General features: G+C 39.2%; 1 protein-coding gene across 4 annotated transcripts in view; it reads left to right on the top strand.

The window, feature by feature from the left end:
* GRM7 (glutamate metabotropic receptor 7) overlaps positions 1-22,101 on the top strand; it is an 820,785-nt gene extending 798,684 nt beyond the window's left edge. For all 4 annotated transcript variants that reach the window (XM_074313055.1, XM_074313056.1, XM_074313054.1 and 1 more), the window contains one exon: positions 20,902-22,101. Coding sequence is in view for 2 of the 4 variants with exons in the window: in XM_074313056.1 (XP_074169157.1) it covers positions 20,902-21,018 (117 nt within the window). In the remaining 2 variants the exon portion in view is untranslated. The remainder of the gene's footprint in view (positions 1-20,901) is intronic.
* Positions 22,102-23,362: the final 1,261 nt, after the last annotated feature.

Here is a 23,362-nt window from a genome sequence, read left to right as displayed (position 1 = left end):
AGAATGGTTAACCACCCTGCCTAAGGTCACACAGTAAGTGGCAAAACAAGAATTCAGACTCCCACAGTCTGGCTCCAGTTTTATTTACTAATACTTCACTCACACACATTCTGCATATACAGAGAGAAGATATAACTTAAAGGTTGCAAATTCAGCCCTTTTTTTCTTTTTTTTTTAATTGTGTGTCTGCATCCTATTCCTCTTCACCTCGCACTACACTGTTTGTGTGTGCATGTGGGTGTATGCCTACTTTCCTTCTTTGCTCCCTTCCACCTCCTGCTCCAAGGAGATTGATTGCAGGAACTCAGAAGCCCTCCCGTAAGTTCCCTCTACAGTGTCATGTCTGCCCCTCTGATTCCTGGCTAGTACCCTCCTTCTTGCCCCACCAGACCCTCCCCTTCCAAGGAACCCATCGTGTATTCTGGTTGCAGGAGTATCTGAGAAAACCTAAGGTTTAGTTCAGAGGTCTGGCACCTTCACCAATAGAGAGCAGTCTAACGTTCTGTGGAAGATGATTTACTAGTTCAGAGACACACGGGATGGACATAACCATGTCCATTTGTATCCTACTACTGTCACACAAGCTGTCTCCTTCTGATCCAAAGCAAAATGCCTGCTCAATTCCCCACACTCATTCCATAACTACCCAAAGTCTGGGATACATTTATTGCCCTCATTTCCCTTCATTCCGCCTACAGGGAAAATAATACTTTCAGAATATGGAGTCTATAAATTGACCATTATCCAATACCATTTCCAGCAAAAGTGATACCGATGTTTAGTACTTTACATGTCAATATCTCAAAGCCTGGGGCATATATTAAGGAGTAGAAAGCATCTGCAGGCTTTTACAAAAAAGGAAATATGGGCAGAGCAGTAATTGCCTGAGTTTGTTCACATAGTGCCACAGAGGACATGGAAATGGAATGAAATAAATGGTCCCAGTCCAACTTGAATACATAATGCAGTTCATTTGGACATCCCAATCCCATGGGTTGAACGATGTTGCTGATTGATTATATTTTTATGGTTGGCTCTGTTACAGAAAATGATATTTGGGCTGTATTTACAGGACATCAAAAAAGCCAGTTGAAAAATAAGTGGATTCATTCGAACTCATTCTAGCAATACTCTGATTAAGTAGTGAGCAAGGGAAATCAAGTGCCTGAGGTTTATTGAATTTTCTGGTTGACTTGGGGTTACCTGATATCCACTCTTTGTTTCATTCCTTACAGATGAAATTCTTATTTTCAAAAAATATATCACTCCAGTCTGTTTACTTGGTGAAGCGTGCTGAGCATTATTTCATCTTTCATTTGTTTATTTATTTTTTTGCTCAGGTGGAAGTTATGAGAAAAAGAAAAAAAGTAGGGAAGGTTCATTTTTCTCACCATTGGTGCTACTTCCTGGGATTGTACTAATTTCCTGAAAATTAATTGTTCTTTTCCATCCCTCTTTTCAAAATGGTGACTGGGGACCCGTTTCTTCTTCCCCATCTAAAAATGGATGAATTATAAATAGGACAATTTCAGTTTTCATTTTGAAATAATAATAATAAAAAAAGGACTGAAAATACTTCCAAAACTTGGATCTTAAAAAGAAAGAAAGAAAGAAAGAAAGAAAGAAAGAAAGAAAGAAAGAAAGAAAGAAAGAAAGAAAGAAAGAAATTAAAATCAGACTAACTTCTTTGCCAGTAGACAGACGCAAAGCACAATCCTCTTGCTGACTGCAGTTTTGGAAAGGTGAAATCAGGTCGCTTGGAAAAGTCTACAGGCAGTTACAGAATGCCTGATGCCTTTTTTTCTCCCTCAGAGATCAAAACAAGTCCAGCCATTCAGCCAAAGCATTTTCATATATGAGTGTTTCCTTCCATCACCTATCTTAATTGGACTTTAGAGAAGCAATGGATATATTGTTTAACTGTCAAAACTACAGCAAGCTAAATGGAAACCTAGATTCAAATACAAGGGCCTAAGATAAATGAAATTCCTCTCCCATTGAAAGCTGATATACTCTTGTTTCTAGACATCTGTTGATAACCAAATTGTACCCAGGATGCTTACAATGGATGGCTCTCCCAGTTTCAAAACCCATTACTACATTTTATTATTTCTCACTCATGTGGCATCAGAGAAACACCACAGCATGACAGCAGAAAGAACCTTATATGTCGTCAAGCCTTGCTCACTCGTTTTCTCCACTCTCCTGCATTATAAGATTTTCATTTTTTAAGATGAAGTGGATGAGCAAGAGCCATTAAAAGAAGAGGTTCACAACAGTTCAGACATGGGGTCTCACAGCCTGGCTTTATCAGCTGTCTGGTCTTGGGAGTTATACGTAACCTCTCTGTGTCTCTCTTTTCCCATCTGCAAAATAAGGAGAATGAAAGCATCTTCCCAGGAGGTGGATGAGGTGAGTTGTCTATAAGGCTTGATGCCATATCTGAGTATAGGAAACACTGCATAAACGTTAAACTTACTATTATTAAGCAAAATTGCTTAATCAGCCTTTACAAGTACTTCCCTCGCTTTCTAATTTCTAAGGGCCCACGGCACTTGCCAACTTCATCTCATACTTCCTTGTCGGTACATTTTTCTCACAATAAGCAAAAGAAGCTCCATAACTAACTGACCGATTATCATAAGAGGAAGGAAGTAACAAAAGACAAGGCCTCAGATGGAGAAACTGAAATGAGGAGAATTATCCCAAGCCTTCAGGAGAGTGCAGACCTCACGGCATTAATGGAAACAGGCAAAAAAGAGAGAAAACGACTCATTGAGTCGCCAGGGAACTGGAAACTGAGACTTCTCATCAATGGCATACCAAGAGTGAGATTGGAAATGAAAATGGATATGAAAACAGCCAGAAGCCACCCAAGCAGAAGACCAGGCCTACTCGGGGTGGCGGCGGTGGGGGGTGACGGGGGGGAGGGGGTACTAGAACCAGGACCATCAGCCAAGCCAACAGACTTGGTTCCCTAGTTGGGAGGTGGCTGACAGTTTGCATCAACATCTGTTCCAGGAAACAACTCCCTGGGCAGAAGGTCACGTAGGATGGACTCATCACATGGGACTGCTATTAGAGCTGCAGCATCTTTGGTGATGATTCCACTACAGTGCAACCTTGGCATGTTGTCAAGTACTTTAGGTTTCCTACCAGGTTAGAAGTTCTTGGATGGCAGGGATAATGCCTTCTATGTCTGTGCACCCATCACAGCCCTAGAACCTGGAATGGAAGATGCTTCATGTTAGGGATTTGGCAAATATTTATTGACTCACTATTGTTTTACCCCTTACTCCCTGAAAGACAGGTAGTTGTGGTGACAGGAATGGTGTGAATGGTATGACAGTTTGAGGTGACACATCCAGGGAACAGTAACTGTCTCAGGGAACAGTAACTGTTTAGAAACACTTGTCAGGAAAAAAAAAAGTGCTACTCTCCTTTGCAACACAATAACCCAGATTTTCAGGACACCCTTAATTTAAGAATTTTCTGTGTTGCTGTCACCAAAAACAATGAAAATTTCCCAGGAATTTAAATATTTCTTCAGCCAAACCTTGTCATCTAGAGACCCACTCTTATTTTCTGAAATGATATAGAAATCTACCTTCTAACTGTGCTATGATTTCTCTGTAAAAATACAGTCTCCTTATGCATCGCCTTGGAAATCTCCTCCCCAGGGGCCTAAAGGATTGCATTAAAGATTTTGAGTTCAGAGTGAAAACTTTCTGGTACATAACTGCAAAACTGACAATTCCAAGTCTCACATGAATTTCATGTTTAAATGAGATCCTATGAGAGGAATCCATCCTATCAAATGGGCCACCGGCAGTGTTTAGATATGACCATCCTTCTGTACCCCACCATCTTGTATAGAAGACTAACCTTCAGCGATGGCCATTACCATGGTCAAGCAGAGGAGATGGTGATGGTGGTAGTGCTGATGGTGCTGACTGATGGTGACAATATCTCCCTCAGGGTCCAGCACTGTGTTTTTACAGACAGAGCATCACATTTGATCCCCCAACATCACCAGCAGCATCACCCTGATTTTGTAAACAACGTAGAGGCAAGGGAACCGAGGCCCTGCCATCTCTCACAAGGTCACAGCTTGCTGAGCAAAAGCTGGAAGTTAAATCCCACAGGCCAACATGAGAGGCCTTTCCTTAACCACAACTTCACATCACCTCCCACATCAGTGACTTCACTGATATCTTTCTCTTCTTTGGGGAATGGCAAAGGCTGGGCAATCTTCAGGGTTGTTTTGTTGTTATTGTTTGTTGGTTTGTTTGTTTTGGGGTGTTTTTTTTTGTTATTGTTTTGCCAGAGCCTTTTCTCTGAATTGAAAGGGTGGCCTGTGATCACATGATCTATTTCAGACCTCCCCTCCAAGCCTGTCCAAGTATCTGCTCTGCACTGGCTCCCTTGGGGAGAAGGAAGGTGATGCTGAACGATGGGACACCACCTGACAGATTTTGCTGTCAGGATGTATCACTGCCTCTAGGAGTGCTTCTCGGCCCCCTGGAATCTAAGTACCCAAATGCCCAGACTTCCTAAGCATTTCACAGGATGTGCTGCTTCCTGCAACAAGCTGACCGTTCATGGGAACTGAGTATAGAATTCCAGGGAAGAAATCAAGGGGTGAGAGGTGCTAAAGATAAAAAGTGAGCAACAGAGATTTTGTCTTGATTTCTTAGGACTCACTGGCCAGCCCTGCCCGACCCTAGAAAAATGTTCATTGAATGAGAAATATCCGTGGCCCCTGAAGTCAGTCCCATCTCTCTTTTCCCTCTCTTGCTTTATCAAAAACCACAGTATGGAAAAGGTGGAACATGTGATATAATATTAGATGTGTTCTGTACTTTCTCTAAGCCTCATATGCTTTTTGTTTTGTTTTTTTGTGAAGTAGGGATAATATTGGTGCCTGCCTCATAGGGGTTTCTGGAAGGTTTTAAAAGGTTTGTGGTTATAAAGTGTTTAGCAGAGTTTTTAGCATATTTTAAGTGTTCAACAAATGCTACTACATTCAGAGCACAAGAATGTGTACTCTTGGATGACTCATCCAGGATGCATATATTTCTTAACTTCTAGGAAACAAGTATTATCAAAATTTTTAGTGCCCCAATTTCTCAGCAATGTTGACAACTTCTATAAGGATTCACTTCACACTGTTTTTTGTCAAATTGTGTAAGTCAGACTATCTTTTGAGATATAGCAGGTTGTTTGGGCTGTTGGGTACATAAAAGCTTCCTGGAAAACATGGACTTTTGAGTGATCACTGCTAAGTCTGTTTGATAACCACCCTGGGTAAGATGGACCCAATGTGCATATACATTCATACATCATAAACATGCACGGATAGCTTTGGTTGCGATCTTTTTAAGAGAATCAACTTGGAAACTGCCCCCATCTTTTCATTGCTTTATCAGTGCAGACACAGCTCAATTCGTAACTGCAAAACTGAGCAGTGAATAGAGGATAACTCATTTCAGCTAAAATAACTAACATCCATAGGCTACTCATCATAGATGTCTAACTTATTCAATGAAAATGGATAAAGAAATATATAAATAAATGCATATTTACAAACTCCCGCAATTGATTTTGCAAATAACATAACAGTACTACAATGAGGGCTCCTGGAATCAATGATTGCCCACTCCAACACAGCACAAAGATGGCATGGATTGTTTGTAATAGCAGCAGCCATTGATTATGTGTACAAGTCTGTCTATACAGTAAGAAACTGTCGTTTTTGCTATAATAGAAACTGCCAAATCCCTGCTTCCCCCTTTGGCTCCAGTTGACTAACATAAGCTCTCAAAGCCAAGATTTCAATATCACACTTTTGCAGAGATGAAATGGTGGCTAATGATGGCAGTGCAACTGGATGGATGTGGAAACATGTCCACAGTGATCTGACAGATTCTTTTTCAATGAATGGATAAAATGCACTAGGTGCTCTGACAACTCCTTAAACGTCCTTAGCACGTTGCGTACGGCGGGGTTTAAATCCCTTATACCCCTCTGTTCCAGCAGGTTTTTAAAAGAAACTACTTTAAAATGCACTCTTCTCTTTAAAGCTTAAATGCTTCTATGTCATTTATTATTTTTCTATGGATTTTTTAGGGTTTACTCACCTATGATGTTAGTAATCCCTCCTGGTGTGATACTGCAGAAAGCAGCTTCCTTTGTGCAGTGGGACACGGCAAAAATTGCATATGTACCGAGTTTCACTTCTCACTTTTTTTGATGCGCACACTTTACACACCCGTGTGTGATATTTTTTCTTTCCTCTTCCCACTATGGGCTCCAGATGATGCGTGGCCAAATCTCCCGAGAGCCTGGCCGGATTGTCTTCCTTGGTGGCCCGCTGCGTAGGCACTTTCACAGCTGGTTCCCTGTCGCCACTCGTCTCACCTCCCTGTCTTGGCCTCTCACTGCTCTCTGCCCAATCTTTTGAAATTCTCGTTATCTGTCCTTAACGCATGGCTCAGAAAAAAACGAAGATTCTCGTGATCCGTACGCAATGTGTTAAGGAAAATGGTAGCCTAATATCTCCTCTCATCTTCATCTCTTCTCAAAGACACAAGACTGGCTTGAGGCTATTGCTTCTTGGTAACGGGATATTATGAGACAAAAGTAGGGCTACCTCCCAGCAAAGTTGTGAAGTATACATTTTGCTTTGGAGATGAGGGGTTTCAGATTTTTATCATGAAACTTTTCAAACATTCAGAGAAGTAGAAGAGTAGTAGCACAATCCACTGCCAAGATCTAACAACTGTTAACATGTTGCCGTATTTCCTCATCTACAAGTGTATTTTTGTCTTGAGCCATTTTAAAGTTAACTACAGACATTGCGATGCTTTATTCCAAAATATGTTAGCTTATCACAAAGTGCAGACACTGTCTCACAGTTACTATCATACCATTATCATATCTAAGTTCACAGGAATTCTCTAATATCATTTGACATCCAGTCTGTGGGCTCAAATCGTCAGTCTCTTCATCCCTCTTTGCAGAAGGCAACCATTCTGCCTCCTCAATCCAGTGTCTCCAGACCCAGTGCCTTAAAGCAGCTAAGTGTTCACTTCTCCAAGACCCCTGAATGCTAGTGAGCGGAATGCCACTCTCCTGTTAAGAATCCCTCAACTTCCACCAAATGCTCTGACCCTAAGTACAGAGGAATGGTCCGTGTGGACAGGTCCATTGGACATCATCAAAGCAAACACAATGCATGTAAGGAAAGCACGTAAACTATCAATTTAAAATTAGGCACTTGATAGATGTTCCTATGAATTGATAAACAGGCTTAAACTCCTTGAGCCTCATAATAGGCATTGAAGTCCAATATCAGTCACTTTAAAGTAACGGACTGGTGATGTGTATGAGAAAAGAAGAAAAAGGAAGCATTTCTACAGAGAACACCGGAGATGGAAATTAGGGCATCATTATGGGCCTAATGTGGTTGAGCACAGATTGTGTTGCTCTGATTGGCCACGGGAGCCCAGAGCTGTAGAATCAAGCGTGCTGATATTATATCCCAGCCCTAACCAATTTCCAGTGCCCTCCTCCATTTCCTGTGAGAGAAGCCACTGTCTCTACTCAGGCATAGAAGGATTAGGGGTTTGTTCCATCCATCTGTTACCTGAATACAAAGTCTCTCTTCCCTCAGCTAATAGTTGTGGTTACTCCTGATCATTCTGTGTGATAAACAAACTCTTCCATTTTCTCTGACTAGGAGTAACTATGCCCAACAACTATGCCCAATTGGGAATCACTTGCCCAATAACTATGAAGACCAGAGGACTTTCATACTCTAGGAAACAGATTAAAACAGACCTCGCAGGTTTCTCACCACTTCGCGTCTACAATTTCAGAAAGAAGGAGAAAAACTCCTGGCAGAAACCAAACTCAAAGGTACAAGTTTCAAGGAATACCACACAGAGAAGTGAGTTAGCACCTGTCCATTAGCTCCAACAAATCCCCAAACAAGGACCTATCATCTTTCACCCATTATGTTAATTTATTTATTTATGTTAGTATTACTTACACATTGTCATAAGTCCTGTGGACACAATAGTGACTAAGACAGGATGTGTAGAGTTTACATTCTAGAGGGGAAACAAGTAAATGAATTGAAATATAAATAAATTAAAACACTTCAGAGAGTGATAGTGGAAGGTGAAGACAAATAAAAATGTGCAATGATGTCGGGAAATTGGGAGTTGGTGAGTATTATTTATAGATGGAACCAAGACAGCCCTCTCCAAAAGGTGACATTTAAACTGAAACCTAAAGAAGGAGAAGATATTTCTACCTGTGGAAATATCTGAGGGAAGAACACTCCAGAACACAGGTGACCTATAGTCATAGGGTATCTCTGCCTCCACACCCTTTCTTCCTTTCCGGGATGTTCTAGTGGCATGGGTTTTATGGAAAAGTCCCTCTGGATGACTTTTGGAGCCTGACACTCAATTCTTTCCCTGCTTCTTCACACGGGTCTGCATTTTATCAGTCCTTAGGAGAGTTCTGTTGAATAAATCAATTCCTCTCTTCCTCTCTCTCTCTCTCTCTCTCTCTCTCTCTCTCTCACACACACACACACACACACAGACACACACACACACACACACACACACACACACACACACACACACACACCTTGAATTAGAAGGCACAGGAACGGTGGCATGCACTGATTATCCTTCTAACCCAGGGCACAGTATTTATATTATTACTTCTGCAGACTACTGTGTCAGCGATAGCACCCATGGAGTAAGCTGGCTGCTCAGCAGATGAGATCAAGTGTGTGAGAGGATGACTTAGACGAAGTCAGACAATTATCTGACAGGCACTTCCCATTCTTAACAGATATAACCAACCCACCCAACATTTTCTCCCTCTGAGGCCTGACATGATGATTTGCATATTTTAAAAGCCAAACTCATTAAAAAGATGAATAGACGTACTTAATTTTTAGAGCTATTTTTACTCAAATGTTAGGAAAAAATATCTCTCGTGGGCTTCCAGTGGTACATTCAACATTTGAATGCTTTAGGAAACACTTTAGGAGGCCATTTATTATATGATGTAGATATACCCAGTGAGGGGAAAAAATGAAGGACTAGACAAAATTCTTAGGGCCTTTTTTCAGTGAAAAGCCCAGAAGAAATAGCCATTTTAGGATTAATAATGGGTCATAGCATATAAGTGTTCTTATTCTATTTGGATAACAAGAAAATGGCAGAAGAGGCAAATAGATTGTCTAAGAGAGTTACCCACGGAGGTCTCTTCAGAGACTGCTTCTCAGGAGCACTCAGACCAAAATGCTTGAGAGATGGTTACTGGCATCTACTTATATCCTGCCAAAAACTTGTTCAAAAGTGTTTACTTTCCTTTCAACGTAAAAATAGTGACATTACAGAAAAAATACTTTTAAAAGAGTAAAATGACTACAATTCCACCACCCCAATAGAGTTTTATAAATCATTTCTCCTAACTTTTTTATTTTGAAACATTTAAAACCTCCAAATACATTGAAATGAAGAATATCCACTCACATATAATGTCCACTTACTAACATTTTGCCACATTTATGTTCTCTCTCGATGTGTATATGGATATTTTCCCCATGAAATGTTTCAAAGCAAGTTGTAGACATCACGACACTAATATCCTAAAAGACTTCAGCATGTATCTCCTAAGAATGATAACTCTGTCCTACAAAACCTCAATATCATTTCACACCCAGTAAACTTAATATTGATGCAATATTATCACTTGTCACAAAAACAAAAATTCAAATTTTCCGTTTCCCCAATATAGCTGTTTTTCTTTTTTAAATCCATGGTCCAGTCAATCCATTATTGCATTTAGTGTTTTTGTCTGTTTAGTCTCTTTTAATCTGAAATAGTCCCACTTTTTTTTTTTTTTTTTTTGGTCCTTTGTGACTCTGACATTTTTTTAAAAGCCCACCAGATTTCTTGCAGCTTTTAATAATTGGAGGCATTTTTCAGACTTTTCAGTACATAGTTTTAATCATAGAGTACTTACAATTTTGTAACCTATTCTTTGTACTATACATTATTAGTGCTACAGCAATAGCAATTTCCATGTTATTGCATTGTCTTAATAAGCATTACATTTGATAGATTTAAAATGCCCCATCAAATGATTGCATTTGAATTTATTTAATCACCCTCAAGAATTAGATACTTAGGTCCTTTAAAATTGTAAATAATACTGTACATCTTCATGAACACCTTAAAGCATATAGCTTGGTCCTTTTTATTTTCATTTAATATTCTTAATACGTACGTATGTTTTTCCAAATATGTATTGTTTTTCTAGTACTAATTCATAGGATTTACTACTTTAAAAAAGTTTGTTATTCATTTTAGAAAACAAAAAATTGAACACCTCGAATTCACATGTTTAATTTTAATTTTTATTACAAAAATTTGCTATTATTAAATAACTGAGGACATTAATTTGCAAACTGAATAAGAGGATGAAAGGGACTTCCCATCATTACAAAGTCCTGATGTTGAGACTAACATATTAGGTTCAAGTCTGAGTGTGAACTGGTCAGTTTCACACGGTGGAAATCTATGTATGAGACGTGGTTATTGCACTCTCAAGCTTTACACTCAATGTACAATTTAGCCAAGGGGAATATGCTCTATTAGATTGAATGCTCTTTGAGGAGAGGGACATGTCTTAGTCTTTTTGTTTCCCCAGCAACCGTTTTTTAACAATTAGCAAACATGTGCTTTACGTTGATGGAGCTTTGGTTGCCTTCTATTATCTATAGTAGATTCCAAGCCTTCTATCTTCCAAAGCCAGGATCCCAAAATACGCAGGCCTTAGAAAATTGTAGCTATATTTATTCCTGGGCAGAGCTTCAGCTCTCAGGCCCTGTCTTTTGCCTACTAGGTTAAGCTGAGTTGAATTTCAAGAAAGGAAGGAAAGTTCAGGTTTCCTTCATCTCTTTTCTTTGCCTGGCCAGGAGGCCTCTCTGGATTCCTCTCTTTTGAGCCCACGGGGTCCTCTACATCTGCAGTCACAGCAGGAGTCAACTGAACTGGACTTAACAGAAATTGACAGTCATTTAAACAAACAACCTAGCTCTGGCCTCAAGGGTGCTTCCACATGACAATGGCCCAAATGGTTCTTGCCCACATTCTCATCCCCAAGAGAACATGGTGTTGGAGCAGTGGTGGCACTATGAGATGTTTCCTCATCTAGAACCCCACTGTGGCACCACCTTGGAATTCTACTCATGACAAACACAGTCCAAATCATTCTATTAACTCCTAGCTAATCTGCTTTTCTGAAATCACTATCCTCTTCCTCTACCTCATCCTCCGGGCTACTGTTAGAGCATTCTCTCTTTTCAAATATTGGTGAACTTCTCACAATTAATCCCAATATATAGAAACATATATATAGCATAAAATACCCTTGGCAATCTGAAGTTAATCTCCCTAGCAATCTCTTCTGACAGCATTCTTTCTTCTCTGCATAAACCTTGTGTTTTGCCGAACTCTTCATATTATTTGCTGTTCTCTCCAAATCCTAAGCTTTTTTGCAGAATATGGCTTTTCCAGTGTCATGTCCTCAGTCTGGAATGCTCTTCAATGCTTATACCCTATCACTTAGGCCAGCCTGACCAATGTCTATAATTTACTGCTCAAGACACAGTTCAACACTCCCTCCTCTTTGAAACTTTGCCTAAGTTCATCAGGCAGTATTTTTTACCTCTTCTTCCATGCACAAGTTTCTGATGCCACCTCCTGCCAGTGTTGGAATTCTTCATGCTTACTACTGCTTCTGCTCACTCTTTGTTCCTACTGTCTCAGCCTTTCAGATCCAGCCTCAGAGACTGGACTTCAGTCTATGGTCAAATATTTGCATAGCTTCTCTCTCACCTCCTACAAGTCTCTACTCAAATGCCACCCTCTGAAGCTGACTACCACGCTACCTAGGACAGTGACCCCCACCCAGTGGTGGCCTGACATCATCATATAGCTGATCCTCCTGATTCTGATTCTATATTTGCAAACTCACCTATCTGCTAAAATTGAACTGTAACTCTAAAATGAATACTTGTGTTTTTGCACTCGTGTGTGGGGAGATGCACAGAGCAGAGAAACACACACACATTCCAAGCTGAGGACAAACAAGATGCCACCCTGCCTTCCTGTTTTAACTTTCATATGGAAACCAGTGTGCCTTTTGACGTCTATTTAATTCCTGTGTTGCCCACATTTGTGCTTTGTGGGGGCTATTTTTCTGTTTATACTGCTGTTGCTATGAGTTTGACGGTAATGAATCAAATAATATATATTAACTATGCTGTCTTTAAACAGAAACACACATAAACAAGGTTCTGTCATAATTGGTTGATGAAAATGTTGTGACCAGAGGCTCACAGGAACCTAACCCTATATTTCCCCTAGGAGCAATTGTTCAGTGTTCACTAATTCCGTGTTTGTGGCAACTTTATAGAATGTAACAATGGATAACAAGAATTGGACACATTTACTTTTTTGTTAATGATCTGTCTCCACCAAGAAGAATGTAAACCCCATAAAAGTGGGACTATACTGTTTTGTATTATAACGTGACTATATCCTCCCACCTATCATACTGTCTGACACATAGTAGGTACTCAATAAATGTATTGAACTGCACTGATCTGGCAGTTGTTCAAGGCTAGAGAGTATTTTTTTCCTTACCTTTGTACCACTAGTTTTTAACCAAGCTACTAGCACAATGTGAAACTCTCAGTACTAGTTGAATACATGAATCAAGAGGTGAATGAATGGACTGTGAATCTCCTAGCCAAAAATAGTAGCAAGGCCTGGATTTTAGCCAGAGCTTTTCATCCAGGAACACTAAGCACTACTCCACTATTATTTTATCATGATTGTCTTTTTGTAGCATTATCCTTAGGGCAGACTTTGATGCACGTCTTCAATCTTGGATGCATCATTGCTCTGCGTCCATAATATGCTCTGGAATGCTCACATCTATAATATATTGAAATTGCAAAATACATAAAATCTCTTCAATGCCCAGGCAAAGTGCATAACAAGAAAAAGCAGAAATCTTTGATGCTGTAATTCAATGCATTCTTTTATTCCAGGCAAAACAAATATGGCCCCAATCACATTACCCAGAGTTTAATGTGGCTAAGCTTAAAGATGTTTCAAAACAAACTTAGTCTACTTGTTTCACACACATCTTCTAAGAACCCTGTAAACCTCTGCTTGATGCTTTACATTTTAAAGTACAAATTAAGATTTTTTTCTAAAGAAACACTAGAAGTTTCCTTGACTGTTTTCATGGCAGAATTGAAAATTGATTTGTCAGTTTCAGCCAGGCAGTTTTGGCTCCCCTTGGATGTTAAAAGGGGAAAAAAGAATGTAGTGGTTTAAAAGTTACAAATGAAATCTGAGGAGTGATAGAAATGGCTATCTTTGTATACAATAGCACCCACAGGGAAACTGAGGGAAATATGGCAAAGTATTATTTTGTATTCTATGTCTCTCTGAAGATCCTCTGAGAGCTGATAATGACTTGACAGAGCAGAAACCACTCTATAGTAAGACACTGAATAAATATACACTTCCTAGGCATTAGCGGGAAAATGGCCTCTTCCATCCTGACAGTTACAGTGCTAACATTGGAGACACACATGAGAAATAGGTCATTCACCCTGGTTAAGTATGTACAGCAAAAGAAAAGCAGAGAGGCCATAAGAGAGTGGAGCAGGGACATCTAACATGTCTGGAGAGGTCAGGAAAGCCTCCTGGAGCAAGTGGCTTTGAGAAACCACAACCCAGCCAGGAGCAGAAGGCAACCAGTTAAGGAGAAAAGGCAGTCAGCATGTAGGGAGGGAATAGCAAGTGTGAAGATTCTGCTTCAAAACGATTGAGGGCTCCCCCTTAGCCTCTCAAATATAGCAAATCCTTGAATAACATTATTTTGTTCAATATTGTTTCATTATAATGTTGATGAGAAAAAAATTGCTTCAATCCAAGGCCACTGTTTGTGTGGAGTGTGCATTTTCTTGCCATGTCTGCGTGGGTTTTCTCCGGGATTCCAGTTTCTTCCCACATCCCAAAGCTGTGCATGTGAGATGAACTGGCATGTCTACATGGTCCCAGTCTGAGTACGGGTGTGTGTGTGTGTGTGTGTGTGTGTGTGTGTGTGTACACCCTGCAATGGAAAGGCTGCCTGTCTAGGGTGGGGTCCCACCTTGTACCCTGAGCTGCCTCTGCCCAGAGAGGTTCCTGCCATCTGTGATCCTGAACTGGAAGGAGCTTGTTTTTATTCATCTTCCTTAAATGTATGTATAGCTCACATGTATTTCAACGTTTAGCATTAGAAGTGTTTGGGGTCTTTATTTTGCAGTTTGGTGATGTTTTTGTGACCAGAAATATGCCATAGGAACCTAACTCTTGTTTATAACAGTTAGTCTATGGTAAAACTGTTTCACTTAAAGTCAGTTTCCAAGAACCTGTCACCTACGTTACGTGAGGACTTACTATATCACTGCCTTCACTTCCCATTCAAGGCCTTTCACACAGGTCTCCATTCAGAAGCTAAGTAACCATAGGAATTGTATCTTGTGCATTACTTTTCTTGAATTTAGTATGATAGCACGCATATTTACTGATGTAATTACCTAGCCCCTCCTACCCTGCCAGCCTGAGTCCCAGCACTCTGACTCCCCTTCCCATGCACCTGGATGGAAACACAGTACATTGTTACATTACCCTGCCTCCTTCCTACATTCCCATTCTTCACTGCCCAGATCAAATGCCCATTTCACTGAGAAGCCTTTCCAGACGTAGTACAGTAGTATACTGCCATTCAAGACAAAGCTAATTAGCCCTTGTAAAATACCTTTATGCACTTATCACAGGTGCTGTAACCATTTCCCCTCCTAGAACACAAGTTCCAAAACAACAGGGATATATCTGACTCATTTCTCTGACCCTGGTAACAATGGGGCAAGCACTTGGCACATGGTCCCTAAGGCTCCCTTGGTTGTTGCTTTTTGTTCTCTCAAAATAGGTTCCTATTGGTCTGCACGCACGCAGACTGGTCCCAGCAGCTTCAGGGGCCCATCATCCACTGAACTGCCTCCCTCACTCAACACTGGTGAAGGGTGCCTGGTTTATCTTGGGGTATCCTCTCAATGTGAGGCTGGGCTATGACTTCATGCCTTATCCTTATCATGCCAAGTAGGACAAAAGCAAGGAAATGCCAACCACTTGCTGCTGGCACATGGCAGCCTTCTATAGATGTTAAATGTAATCTGAATATACAATTAATAAGAAGTGCGCACATAGCTTACAGACTTCCAAGCCTGGTTTGCACAGTTAGCATGCATTAGAATGACTGGAATTTAAGTGTTAACTAATACTTTGTTAGATGAATGGCTGGAAAGATGGACAGAAATTCAGATTTTGGAGATTTTTGCAACTGGCTTAGAATCAATGGTGATTTGGAATCCTGAGTTATTTAACCGATTGACTGCATTTTCATTCCTGCTAAGTTCTTTGTGTCAAGATGTCCAGCTAACTAACATAAGAACAAATAGTCTATCATTCTCCTGGCAGATTGTGGTGGCAGAGTTGGGGGTGGGACCAAGGAAATGTAGAAAAGTAAATTATTATTTAGTTCAGAGTTCAGCTTGTATAATTGTGAATGACTCATTTTTCAGTAATCATGTTCTTCATTCTTGTTCTTTTTCATCTTTTTGGCTGAGTAATGTGCTACTCTTAGATGGCAGTCAATTTAAAAAAAAAAAAAAGATGTAGAAATCATTATAAAATGAGTTACCTTTAAAACACACACACACACACACACAAAAGCACAGGAAGTTTACTAGCCTTTTTGAAATCCTGAATGAGAATTAACACTTAAGGGTAACATCTCCTCTTCTGCCATTAAGTGATGGGCTAAGAGCAATTTACCAATGAAACCAACAGGCAGGAAACAGATCATTGACCACAGAAGGACTTATTAGAAGAAGTATTTCCTTTTGCTTTAGTAACTATAAATCATAATGTGAAGACTCCCTCCAGTTGAGATATGTATAACCACTCAACTCTGAATTTTGGTCAACAGGGATACTGTAGTAGAGGGAAAGGGCAGAGCAGACACTGTTTAGAATGGGTTCATAGAAAAGTCAGTTTGGACACAATCTCAGCAGCCAATAAACCAGTCTTCCAAAGTCTGGTTAGCTTTACAAATGGCTAAAGTAATACGCAGGATCAAGATTTAAGGACTAACCAAAGCATTTCAAAAAGTATGTTCTTATACAGTACAAAGGGATCTATTAAAAGAGGGAGCTATATAATCAAATCAATGTGGGGAACAGTACAAATAGTATCGCAGAGTCACAAACTGACAGCCTAGAGATTCTCTGGCCTCCTTCCTTTGACTTGATAAATATTTTAATTTGATTTTGAATCTTCTGCTAAAAACAGAATGTGTAATTCCAAGAACAGAGCCCAACTCATGATGTGTACTCAATAAATGAAAAATAAATTTTGAAATATTTTCAAATAAGCGAAAAATGAAATTTTACATAAAAATACAGAAGTTCAGCTCTTCTTCAAAGAAGAAATATCTGACTAAACTGAGGTAACATCCCACAGTGACTATGCTTTGTAGGTTGGGTAGGTGTTTTCTAACTCACTGTGGTTCATACTGTTCCCCAACACCTCACACCTGGCCCATTTCACTCATATTTTGTGCCCAGTCACTACAGGAAAATTCCCTTAGAGAATCAAAAAGCAAATCATTATATGAAAGACTCGGAAATGTCCTGCACATGTGATATATATCTAGAAATAAAGTTTCTGAATCAATGATGTGCATATGTTCAGCTTTTCTAGATTATTTCCAAATCGTTGTCCCATGTAATTGTACCAATTTTCATTCCTACCAGTGTGACCAAAATAGTCCCACTTCTTCACACCCTCATCAATACTTGGTATCGGTACATTCTTACTTTGTAATGGTGTGGGCATAAAATACTATCGTGTTATTTTAACTTACATTTCTTTTACCAACGAGGTTGAGTATTTCTCATTCATTTGTTTTCCCTCACCTACAAATTGCCCTTTTATATCTATAATCCACTAAAAAATTAGATTGCATTTCATTTATTTATATAAGTTAAAATATTTTTGATGTTAATCCTTTGTCAGATAAATATGTCTCAAGTAAATTCACCTGGTCTACAGCTTTGTTATTTAACATTATAAATGATGTTATTTTTCAGATAACGTCGTGTTATTGGGAAGAATTAGAAAGCAGGGTCCATCAACATGAAAAGAGTCACAGAAATTTTGCTACGTTTTTACAAGCAAACAATTTAGTAACCATGATTACCAAATCAAAACAAATAAATCTTAAAAGCATCACGTTATATGGAAAACAGGTTGCAAATGGATATTCATGGAGTTATACCATGTCTGTACAATTTAAAAATACACAAAGTAATACCATGTAGAGATTCAGGGCAGTAGGAGTATGAAGCTCCTTGGGAAGGATGCACACCAACAGCACAATAATAGCTCTGGTGGGAGGAGGCGAGGAGGCTCACGGTGGGGATAGGTAAGTGGGAAGGGCTTCTGCTATGTTGTATTTCCTCCGGATGGATGAAGGGGCACAGGAAGCAAAGATGTCAATGTGTGTTATATTCGAGGCTGTGATATATTATTGTTTTCACCTTTTGTAGCTCTTTGAATCACTTAATACACAAACTTACACATACATACTTCTATACACACACATTTATTTTTTTTAAAAGAGCTCAGGAAAACACAGGGTATAATGTCAATGAACTATAGAATTCCTTATTTAAAAAATAAGGAAATTAAATATTGGGTAGGGAAAAAAGCCCTATATAATTTTACTTACAGCGTTTCCCATAATTCAGTGTTTCTTATGCCATCCATGAGACTCTTCACTCTTCTCTTTTTTCTTTTTTTCTACACTTCCTGTAATCTGGGTTACAACTGTTCCATAGAGCACACTTTGAGAAACGTAATTTTTGTGAGACAAAAGGTTCAAAGAAAATTAAAAAGAAAACTAGTTCACTGAAGTTAGTGTCAAATTGAGTTTGATTTTGACAAACACCAAGAATAAGTTGGAATGTCTGTGCTTCTTAAGTAGCAAAGACACATCAGTAATTCAAAAGCTAGTGTCCACACACTTGCCTCATTGCAAACACCAACTATTCAAGATACCTTGCTTTGAGAACCACTGATGTAATAACTTGTAAAAATTCAATAGGGGCCATGCCATATATTCCTCTTGCTCCTTAAAACATAACTTTATAAGAAAAAAATGCTAGCTATTTTAAAATAAAAAGAAGATTTCCTTAGCAAGTGCTTTAGTCCACAACTATTTTGAGCTAAGCGCTTTTCTTTCCTAGGCCATAAACTACATTGCTATTCAAATAAATGAAATTACTGGACAGCACAGGCACTTATTTTATTTGCTCATGGGGCTAGAACGGTTTAAATATAAATATCATAATACTTTGGACACTGCTCTGAAAAGTACACAAATTGTAAAGTATGTGTAAAGTACAACTCCATTATCATTTTGCTGCAATGTTCCTGAGCTATTGTGCAAAGAAAGCATGCACTGAGGTTAATCATTTGTATAGAAGTTTGTAATTTAAAAACACATTTATGCCTTATGTTTCCAGATGCAAAACTGGGATATTTCATATGTTCTTGACATTAACAGTCCACAGGGAGGCAATTATCCAACCCATTTTACAGGGGCCCAGACAAGGTCAATGTCATTGGACTGACGTAAGCCACACCTCAAGGAAGCAAGCGATAGAGCTGAATCAGAACCAGGGCATGTGAACCGGGGCCCCTCCTTTCTGAATGGAGAGTCGTAAACAGCACTCACCCCAAGGCTACGTGAAAACACAAGAAGATAGTCCATGCCAAGCATGGGTGCATTTCATTATCATCATTTCTAATTGTTTTTAAACATAAGCTCATCTTGATTATAGTGTTATGAAAACTGATGCTCAGCTTTACAGTGAAAAGACAATTGTTTTCTAAGTTACTCATTCTTTTATCAAAGACTCTTCCTGAGTAATTGGTGTTTTAAACTAACCTGTTTGAGGAATTTCAAATATGTTTTGCTTTTTTCCACAAGACAGTTATGCTTATGTGGAAAACAATCTTGATTCATCACACAATAGAGGTGGTCTCAGATATTTGGGTCAGTGTAAGCTTTCGGGCTTGTTTATTTACCCCCCTTTGTCCTGAGGATAATTAATATGGTGGCATTTGACAAGGTACACTGTGACTATTTCTTGCAACTGTCAGCAGTGTGTTTCTAGCTATGACACTGTAAATAGGCTTCGGAGTCAAAGGAAAATAAAACATCTTTAGCAAGTTTTCCTCCTTACACTCAAACCAAGCATTTGCTGAAGACAATGAAGGCTGTGATAACAAAGGAAACTTTCTTCCAGGACTTGGGGATTATTAAAGCCATGCGTTTGAGTGAGGACACATCCTGTAATTCTATTTTTCATCTAATTTTGGTTAATAAATGAAATATGATGTATTAGAGAAATAAGCCTTCAAGTCAGAATTTTCCAGAAGGATTATCCAACTTCTTAATCCAGAAAAGATCAGCCTTTTTGTATAGTGCACATGTGCATATATGTATCCATAACATACTGTCTGCATTACTCAAAGTTCAGATACAAACTCGCTCTCAGTACATTATTGTGGCGTCTCTGTTCTTCTAAATTCACACCTAAATCCTTACTTATGAGTTCTGGATGAATTCTTGCTACTTGTTTGTGTGAAATGAACAGTACTATGTAGGATCTAAGAACAGTAAGTAAAACAATCCATCTATAAATGCTGCATGACATTTACTTGGCGTCCAACAGAAGCTGATGAAAAACTACTAAGATTTAATGAATAAAGAACATGTCACATCACAGCAATTGCATTACTTGGTATTAAGAGCTTGGACATAAAACAGTCATACCTTGGGATCTCGGTGTTTTTGTTTTCAGCATAAGGACAGGAAAGGGTCTGGTTTCCTCATCAGCTACTCATCAGTGCCTGGCCTCATGTCTAGGCATGGCAGATGGTGGGCAATTGACACTTATCTACTAAATGAACGACTGAATGAATGAGTGAGTGAATGAAGGTTAGTCCTGAAATCACTGTACCAAACAGAATAATTTATTCTACATTTAAGGGAACCAAATGCAGTCTGTGTGTGTGTTGAGACACCTGGAAGATTTAACTAGCTTCAAACCTTGATGGAACTAGTCCTGTGAATTACCATAAACAATTTACTGATGCTAAGACTACAAAAGTCAATCTCTAGTAATTTGACTGCGTGAATCAGAAATGGAGAAGGCACTCTGGTTGACCTAACCTGCAGCCAACCTAAGTAAATTCCAGTGAGGCAGGACAGACCTTTCCTAAGCAAAGGTCATTTACTATGAAAAAAAGTCTGGGAGAAGATCACACCACAAAATACACTACAACATGGGTGCGTCCTTTAAGCTTAGGGCTGGCTAATTAGAAAGCATGATAACCACTGATAAATTTACTAATGTTACAAACCCTAAAGCGGGAGATCGGAGACATGCCAGAATAAAGAGCCCAGATGATTTGAGAATTGCTGGACATTGCAGGTTTTAGTGACCAAAACCTCAGCAAATAGTCATAGGAATCCAAAGTGATTTGCGTGTTCCAAATGGCGCATTGTCCTATCTTGACTTTCCACCCAAGTCATCACAGATCTAGTTCTGCTTCTACCTTTGCAAATATAGTCATTGCCACAACTGACTCTTTCACATTTTTCTTTCAGGCCCTGCTGCAAAAAAGAAGTATGTCAGTTATAATAACCTGGTTATCTAACCTGTTCCATTCCATGGAACCACGGAGGAGGGAGACCTCAGTTATTTCGTCACCCAACCTGGCATAGGACTCTTTCGGTCCTGCCCGCTACCCATCACTGGAGGAGCATCCCCAGCCAGGAGACCAATGTTAGAGGATCCAAGTGTCCTACACAGCTGCTTTATGAAATATTCTTACTTTATCTTGGCTTAATAAGTCACTGGCATCAGCACTGCCAACTTGGCTGCAATTTTGGACCTTCCTGACCAAAGGGAGTGTTGAGACTCAAGTCCCACCAGGCTCTCTAGGATGAAGCACGGAGAGCCACAGTGACTGTTTCGGGGCTGACCTGTCTTTCTACGTATGTACTTCCAGGTTGCAAGGTTTTGAAATTTTCTGTACAGTTTGTGAGGACTTTTGCACTTTATCATCTGATGTTGTACCTTGGTTCATTGTTTGTTTTTGAATGCCATGTTTTCATAGAGCCCTATTCTCTCAGACACGAAATCTTGGGGACATTGTTAAAACAATGAAAAATTTGAAAAGATCTCGGCAGACTAAAAAAAAGCCAAAAAACAAAAACTTAAATCACATATGTACATGACTGTATAATTGCAATTATAGTATCACGGCAAATCATGTTACTTTTTTTTAAGACATAAAAGGATACTTAAAGACCAATAACTGTGCTGATAAACTAGGCCCCACCTATCTATCGTTGGTAACTCATAAGTCACATGAAAGGAAGGTATTGGCTGAACTGAATAGAGGTCTTGATCTTTGGGATGCATGCCAGTAATGTATTTTACAGTACATGTTAATACTATGTTCACTATTCGTATTTGTGTTCTCTTTTATTTTAATTAGGGTATATGAATATTTTGCAATAATTTTAATAATGATTAAGCTATTTGGAAAAAAAAAGAATATGGATTTTTCATGTCTTGAGGTTTTGTTCATGCCCCCATGACTGACCAGTGTGATAAGGACTTTTAAAAAAAAAGCATGTATGTTTTTTACTGTTTGTAATAAGTACTTTCGTTAATCTTGCTGCTTATGTGCCAGTTTAGTGGAAAAACAACCTTGCTGAAAAAATCCCCCCTTTCCATTCTCTTTCAATTCTGTGATATTGTCCAAGAATGTATCAATAAAATACTTTGGTTAACTTTTTTATTTTCTGCCATAAATATTTTAGTTGTCTACCCCCTTTTAGGTACAGTTGATTTCATAAAATCTTAACTTAGGGAAGAATGGAGACTCAAATGTTCAAAGGAAGAAGCCTTAGCTCACAACTAAAGCCACGTCTGAAATGCATACTCTAAACCCAGAGGTCTAAATTCTCTTATAAAAAAGGAGCTATCACAAAGCCCATGCATTTTGTTTTGACATAATTAAAGCTGAAACCTGACAACCTTCAGATATTTACTCAGCAAGTTATCTATCAAAAATAGCAAAAGTGCTAGAAGAAAGAAAATAAAGAAGACATGCAAGGTTCAATAAACAACAGTCTGGGGACAATTTAGTGAAAAGATAAACATCTCTGCACAACTCCATTAAAGGACTTAAGTGAATAAGAATAACTATTAGGTTGGTGCAAAAGTAGTTGCGGTTTTTGCAATTATTTTTAACATTTTAAACCGCAATTACTTTTGCACCAACCTAATATTGCAAAGCATTTGTCTATATCTGCAAACAAATATGGTAGCCATAGGTGACGGCAAGATTAAGACTTGGGGTTTCTAAACTCAACATTAAGAACTGCTCTCATTTATCAGCTCATAGTAACTTGGGTTTCAGGCGCACAAAAGAAAACCTATTTGCAGAGAGTGGTGACTTTTGTCCTTAGCCCTCAGGGCTGGACCCCCAAAATCCAAAATGTATTTAAATGACCTATTGTGCATCTAACTGTGATTAATTTTCTACTCTGATTAATAAAACCCACACCTGCTTATACCTTTGGCATCTGCCGACCTCTGCCTGCTGTCTCTCAGCTCCCTTGGCCCAGGGAATGTGTGTGCAAAGACAAGAAAAGTCATTTCACTTTCAGACAGAGAAAAACTAACATATTTCCCAGTTTTCCCAATCCCTCAAACACCCTGCCAATAATAGGCCATGGAGAAAATGCAAATCAAAAGTGAGCTTTGGATTATCCACATTTTCAAGTTGTAGAGACCAACAACCTAGTATAAAACCTGACTCTCTCTCCTACTAGCTGTCCTTGGGGATGTTACATAAATATTCTGAATCCTCCATTTCCTTACCTGGAAAATGAGTTAATACTACTGCCTACACCATAGGGTGAGGAGGGTTGACAGCGAACACCAATGTGAAGGGCTGACAACAGTGCTTGGCACACGGCTAGCTTGCCATTCACAGTAGCTGTTATGACCACCACCTCTACCACCAGGAGCATCAGCACCGTCAAGGGTGTC

This window comes from Rhinolophus sinicus, linkage group LG10 (assembly GCF_036562045.2).
Source record: "Rhinolophus sinicus isolate RSC01 linkage group LG10, ASM3656204v1, whole genome shotgun sequence".
NCBI lineage: Eukaryota > Metazoa > Chordata > Mammalia > Chiroptera > Rhinolophidae > Rhinolophus > Rhinolophus sinicus.
This window is presented reverse-complemented; position numbering and strand designations above follow the sequence as displayed.